The 6770-nt window shown below is 40.9% G+C and overlaps 2 protein-coding genes across 3 annotated transcripts; one reads left to right on the top strand and one right to left on the bottom strand.

The window, feature by feature from the left end:
• Window positions 1-408: 408 nt before the first annotated feature.
• On the top strand, window positions 409-4197 carry LOC118751570 (adenosine deaminase 2-like; the record flags this gene model as incomplete). Its single annotated transcript, XM_036486391.1, has 6 exons — window positions 409-525; window positions 855-1352; window positions 1417-1586; window positions 3245-3429; window positions 3513-3649; window positions 3718-4197. Coding segments are annotated over 6 exons (1571 nt in total), but the record flags the coding sequence as incomplete, so codon positions are not given.
• A 161-nt stretch (window positions 4198-4358) lies between these two features.
• Window positions 4359-6563, bottom strand: LOC118751569 (low molecular weight phosphotyrosine protein phosphatase 1-like). 2 transcript variants are annotated; one of them, XM_036486389.1, is made up of 6 exons: window positions 6443-6563; window positions 6035-6387; window positions 5880-5961; window positions 4796-4977; window positions 4553-4726; window positions 4361-4480 (listed from the first exon to the last, which is right to left on the bottom strand). In XM_036486389.1, the coding sequence occupies exons 1-4, from the start codon at window positions 6471-6473 to the stop codon at window positions 4907-4909; spliced, it is 537 nt and encodes a 178-aa protein (XP_036342282.1). In that variant the 5' UTR covers window positions 6474-6563; the 3' UTR covers window positions 4361-4480; window positions 4553-4726; window positions 4796-4906. The 2 variants fall into 2 exon arrangements, with proteins under 2 accessions (XP_036342281.1, XP_036342282.1); XM_036486388.1 differs by having other exon boundaries at window positions 4359-4726.
• Between the last annotated feature and the right edge of the window lie 207 nt (window positions 6564-6770).

Here is a 6770-nt window from a genome sequence, read left to right on the forward strand (position 1 = left end):
TGTGAAAGCAAACTAAGGATATACCTCCAGAATTTTTACAAAGATACAAATAAGGTATGCCAAAGCACATCCAGGAACTGAAACAGGCAAAAGCGTACTGAACATTGTGTTAGTAGTTCTTTTTTTTCGTGAAAATTGTTAAAAAGCTCATAAAAATATATGAGTGCAAAACTGTAACATCTGCCTTAATTTACATTTTTGTCTGCTGGTTTTTTTATTGTTGTTGTATTGACTTCAAATCATTATGAGGGAGGGAGTAGGGATGTACCAAAAAGAATATTCAACAAAAGGACGAAAGTCGTTAGAACTTGGAAATATAGCGGTGGCTGAAACAAAAAGTGTTAAACCATGTTACAGTTTTGCTCGTCACTGTATGTGCGTAGGTTTCTAAATCACTTTGCATTCCAGCTGCACGTGTGGTAGCGCCGACACAGGAGATTGTGGCGCCGCAGCCTGCGATTAGTGGCATACTGTATCAGAAATCTCTCACCGCAGATCATTTATACGATGAGCCAAATACGTTAAGTACGTATCTACACACATACTTACATACGTACTTATACCTTTATACTTAAATATATCGATGGTTTTCTGCAATATCGACACAACTGAAAATTCAACAAAACAAAACCCTTCCTATTGTTAAGTGTCTCATGCCTCAAATCCTTGTGTAAACCGTGTCTAAGCCTTACTTGGGAAAGCAGTGAGTATTACTAAACTAAATAGTAAAGATTGTACACTCAAAAGTAGGAAGGGTTGTGTTTTTTTTTTTGTTTTTTTAATTTTTGAGTTGTGCCTTTATTGCAGAGGACAATCGATATTTATCATCCTTACTTACATAATTTCCCGCCCAGAATACGCGCAACAACGTGACCAACTCATCGAAGCTGAGCAACTTCTTCTCACTGGCGGTCACTTGCAGCTTGACGAAAATGAGTTGATGGTACATCAAATTTTCATGCGCCACAAACTGATGGAACTCACTTACGGCATGCAAAATCCGCATGAACACGCACCGGCGTTGCACTTTTTCAAAGCCAAGCCGCTCATCGAACAGAGCAATGTTTTCAAATTCTTACAAGCCATGCCGAAGGGCGCCATTTTGCACGTACACCGCACTCCTGCGGTTTCCGTCGATTGGCTAATCGGAAATCTCACCTACACGCCAGGTCTCTTGAAATGCTTCACTGCGCGCGGCAGTGTTGTGCTGAGCTTCCGTGAGGACGCCAAGAAACATGGCTGCCGCTCGGTTTACTACAATGTGCAGCAGGAGCGTGAGCGCACGCTCTCAAGGAGTCGATATGATAGTTTTTTGGGAACTAAACTTAGTTTGTACTCGCGTTTGCCGGAACGTAAGTGATGTGTAGCCATGCAGTTTGTAAGCATTTACGGTTATTCTTTAGCTTTCTTTCGCAGTTGAATACAATGATCAGAACAAGGTTTGGCGGCGATTTGAAGACATATTCGATACTGTAAGTGATACCATAGGCTATGAACCAGTTTTTCGTATGTTTCACTGGCAGCTGATGGAAGAGATGTACGAGGATAATATAATGTACGCGGAGCTACGCATGAAATTTAAACCGGTGAGTTAATGTGAAACATGCGGGTTGTATCCGACCTAGGCCTGTTGTTTCGGCGATCTAACTTTGCCTAGATCTTTCTCAGCTAAGAGCAACATATTGCATCCGGGCTATTCTGTATCGTTACTAGACACGAATAAAGGCACGAGCCCAAAAGTTGACGGCGAAAAAAGACGCATACAAAAATTTCAGCGTCAAAGACTCTTAACATACTTCGCCAAAGTTTTTTTAATCATCTTTTTTCGCAAAATTTTTTTAAACGCCTTTGATCGCCGTCAAAACACTAGCGCGCCTTTATTCGTGTGTAGTGACGGTATGCTTATCCTTCGGCTTGTATCAAACTCCAACCCAAAAACCTATTTAAACTGCATATCCCGGAAATGGCTCCATTCGCACTGAACTTCGGGGTTGGCGTCGTGCGAGGAGTCTCCACACCGTAACTGGACGCAGTAACGCGAGTCTATCTTGGCAGTTGAAGCTCCGTGTCTACCACAGGTAGTTATTGGGCCACGACTCCCTGTGAATGCTGTTGATCACTCGGCAGTAGGTCGTCGGTGCCCCCTGTCGTGCCTGGGCGGAGGCTGCTCCTAGAGAAAGGGTCTGCTAGGGTGCTCACGTCTGTGGCATCCCACCAGAAATTGCTTGCTGACGGGAAGCACTTGCGCTTCGCTGTGTAGGTGGTGCTGTGTCCAACGAGTCCCCGGCGACCAAACAGGCGCAGCATAGTTTAGAACCGGCCGGCCAATTGCCTTGTATGTTACCAACAACGTTTCTTTGTCTTTGCCCAAGGTACTGCCGGCGAGCGACTTGAGGATCTTGTTGCGGCTCTGTACTTTGTTGACAACTGCGGTTTTGTGCATTGAAAAGGAGAGCAGGCTTTCAAAGGTGACCCCTAAAGTTTTTGTGTTGTTCACTATTGGAATTGGTGTGCCATCGACGTGAATGTCTAATTTAAGCCTAACCTCCTTCGTCCAAGTGGTGGAGACGGCCGCCGTTGACTTCGTTGGGGAGAGTGCTAAGCTCCTTGCAGTGAAAGTCTGGGGAGATAGCCGTTTACTTTTGAGCAGAGGTCTTCAATTCCATTCCCAGACGCCAATATCGATCAGTAGTCAGCGTATGAGATCAGGGAAACTCCCTCAGGTGGCTGGGAGAGCTTAGAGATGTAGAAGTTAAACAGTAAGAGGAAGAGGAAGAGGACACCACCTTGTGGAACCCCTTGTTTGATTCTTCTAGGTTTCGGGGTTTGATCACGGAAGATTACTGACGACTGTCTACCACTCATATGATTCGCCGATCACCGTTTGAATGCCTGTGGGAGAGGAGGCCTCCTCTAATGTCTTCTAGTAGCGTGGAATGACAGATGGTGTCAAACGCCTTCAACAACGCTACTAGGACTGTTCTCTCACAGGGGCGATTGCGGTTTAGGCCACGTGTTATCTGTGTGTTTGTGGCGTTAAGTGCTGTTGTTTGCTGTTAACTTTACGGACACCACGTTTAGATCGGCGAACCCCAATTAACACGACTCTTTCTTTGGCTTGGCCCCATCGAAAGTTTACGTTTCATAGGCCTGCCATTAAATGACCCTGACGGCTAATGGTCTAAAAGCCTTCACTACAAAAAAAAAAAAAATAAAATAACGAGCCCTGATATTTTTGTTTCAGCTTTATGGCGCTAATGGCACCACAGTTGCAACTGAGTACGAAGCCGCCGACATTCTTTTAGAGCTAATAGATGAGTTCAAGCGTTCACACCCCAGCTTCTTAGGTCTAAAAATAATCTATGTGGCGCATCGTGGCTCAGATGATGTTAAAATGTTTAAAGCTTTCCAAACATTCAAAGACTTCCAGTAAGTGCAACGAATATACAATTATAAATTAATTGAAAAAGAAATAATACAGTCATGTTTAAATAATTTTTCTCTCCTCACAGTGAACGATATCCCGATTTCGTTATCGGTTTTGATCTGATCGGACAGGAGGATAAGGGAAAAGCTTTGCAAGCGTTTGCGTCCATTTTACAGAATTTACCGAAGTCTGCAAAGTATTTCTTTCACGCCGGGGAAACAAGTGAGTTTCAAATCAATACCGTTAAATACAAACGAAGGAATACGTGCTTTTCTTATTTCTCCTTGCAGATTGGCTGGGCTCGTCAGTGGATTTGAATTTAGTCGATGCTATTCTTTTGAATACCACACGCATTGGACACGGTTATTCGCTGATGAAGCATCCCTTGCTTAGCAAGGCCGTTAAAGAGCGTGACATTGCGCTCGAAATTAGTCCGCTCTCGAATCAGGTGTTGAATTTAGTTTGGGATTTGCGAAATCATCCGGGTGGCTACTTTATGTCCGAGAATATACCCTTAGTAATCTCGAATGACGATCCGGGTTTTTGGAATGCTAAAGGTTTGAGTTATGATTTCTATTACGCGATTATGAGTTTCGCACCGAGTAATGCTGGCTTGAAAACACTCAAGAGTCTAGTGTGGAATTCTATTAAGTACTCGGCGTTGAGTGATACGGAGAAAGAGTATGCGTATGCGCAGTTGCAGAGTGATTGGTCCGCATTTCTGGATCGTGTCATTAGCGGGGAAGTAGTGTAATTTGTCCTTAGATACATACATATAGTATAGATGTATATACATATGTAGGTGTTTTCATTTGTAGTTACACGTTTTTTAGATGAATATAAAATTAAATTATAACTCCTGCGATATATTTTTTACATGAAATTTATGAATGACTACTTCATTGTACATTTAAGCATGCATTTTAGGTACCTTTTACAATTTTAAATATTTCCAAAGTGTTTCTAATCAGTATACATGTGTTCCGCTATGAAATTTTGGCAGCTTTCGGTTATTTGCAGAAAAGCGCATCGAAAGCCACCTATTGAATTGCACTGAAATTGGGATTGAGAAAAAGGTTTACCTCTGTAATAAAAGTATTTTCAAATTTAATTGAAATAACTCACAAAATAGGGATCACGTATAATTTGGTCTTCAGGACGGTCAATATACTTTCCCAGTAATTCGACTTTTGCGCAACGCTGTTGGCTGGAATCCTTCGCAAGGGTTTCTAGCTCATGCAAATTATGCTCATCCATGGCGAGAATATAGTCATTGTTGTAGAAGTCCATTATGGTAATCTATGAGGCATTCGAAATGTATTGGGTTGTAGACGATGTACTTCAGCAAGTATGGAGCATGTATATTACCTGTCTTCCCACATGATCTGTTGTAAGGCTATTCTCTGCCAGTACCTTGATACAGCGATCATCTGGCTTACGACCTACATTCCACGTTCTCAGGCCAGCGCTGTCCACTTCTCAGCTGAGATCGTATTCTTGTACCCAGTGCTTCATGACGCTTTCCGCCATTGGTGAACGACAAGTATTGCCTGCGTACAAGACTTTTGTTAATTTCAACACCTGTTTACATACACACATACGTACATACATATCTCGATCCGTAAATCTAAACTTACCAATGCAAACGAATAGGATTTTCAAGGACTTCATGTTTCGATTTTATCAAATACTATTAAAATTTAATATTCTAAAGTTAGGGAAACAATATTCATGATGAATATAATTTAGCATGTTTCTTAGAGGCGATTTGTCAAATAAAGCGAAAACTTACATAAGAAATTTTGCTGACTTTTATATTTTTCGTTTTTGACAAAAAGAAAATCAAAGAAAATCTGAAACAGTGTAAAATTTTCAGATGAAAAAAGGTGAAAAATTATTCACATAAAAGAATTTCCTATGAACTTGGAGTATCACCATTTTCCTTCAATTTGTGTTTCCAGTTATGAAATGGCGGTCGAATCGTTTCATCCTACAAATAGCAAAACTTGATGGGTCTATTCGGGGTAGGGCCTCCAATCAACCCATGTATGGCATGCAACCATACTTAGTTCCTATAATTCTTCGCCAACACGCTCCGCCTATGTATTTTTGATGTTGCTGAGTTTGGAAGAATGATGGTGACAGTGCTTTGCCAGATAAAAATCTGCGTCGTTCTGATTACGTAGACCCGACTGTCGTGGTATAATTTTGATAACTACTTGAACTTCTTTGCATCACTGTGCTTCGCCCTATACTATAAGTTATTTGGCAAAAACACAATTTTTGTTTGCATTTTCTTTTTTTTAACAAATATCTATTTATTTCTTATGCTTTCACAAAAGGGGTTTTGAATATATCACGTATATCAGCTGGTTTTCGTGCATTGAACATTTAATTTCACTATTAACATGCTAACTAATTTAGATTCAATTGCTTTCTTCTTAAACCTTACCAGCCACAGCTTGTTCGAAAAACGCCGCACACGCTTTAACGCATTGCTGATAAGCTTTTTCGAAACCAGCATCGCCTCGTTGCTGAAAAAGTATACAATGTTACATATTCATCGGCAAACATAGTTTAGTTTAATTGCTTCAATATTCCACTCACATAGTAAGGATCCACGATGATGCGATCACTTTTATCCAGCCCGAAATCACCTAACATTAGCAACTTAGCTTTGGAATTCGCTGGCGCTAGCGAACGCAAATCACCCATATTTTCCTCATCCATGCCGAAAATGTAGTCAAAATCATGAAAATCTTGCTTCTTTATTTGACGGGCTCGATTGTTGTAGGGTAAATCATGTTTTTTCATTGTGCTCAATGCTCGATGATCAGGTGGACTGCCACGATGCCAATCGCCAATTGCAGCAGAATCCACTTTCCAATCAGCGGAGGCGCCGGCTTTTTCGATTGTGTCAATCATTACCGCCTCGGCAATGGGAGAACGGCAAATATTACCTGCAATGAATGAAACTTACATTAAAAGACTCGCAGCAATAACTTCTCCGCATACCTAAACAGATCATCAAAATCTTCTTGACCATCTTCGTGCTATTTAATTGTATTATTTTTCTCAAATATGTCTCAAATCTATTGCACTGTTGTTCAATTTGACTTTTGATGTCCTCTATGACATTCGCTATCAAATCATATGGTTACGACGTAAGTACGTTGTCTTGTTTAACGTCACGTACAACTAACATACTGTTAGCATTAACCTTTTAGGGGCTAAGAGTTTTATTAGCTTCGTTCCTCAACTTTAATGATGCAACCTGTTAAATTATCAAAAAAAAAAACTGGTTAATCTGTCAAATACAGCGTGGATGCCAGCAGTTTTTTTT

This window comes from Rhagoletis pomonella, unplaced genomic scaffold (assembly GCF_013731165.1).
Source record: "Rhagoletis pomonella isolate Grant_MI unplaced genomic scaffold, Rhpom_1.0 Rhpom_scaffold_00808, whole genome shotgun sequence".
Classification (NCBI taxonomy): Eukaryota; Metazoa; Arthropoda; class Insecta; order Diptera; family Tephritidae; genus Rhagoletis; species Rhagoletis pomonella.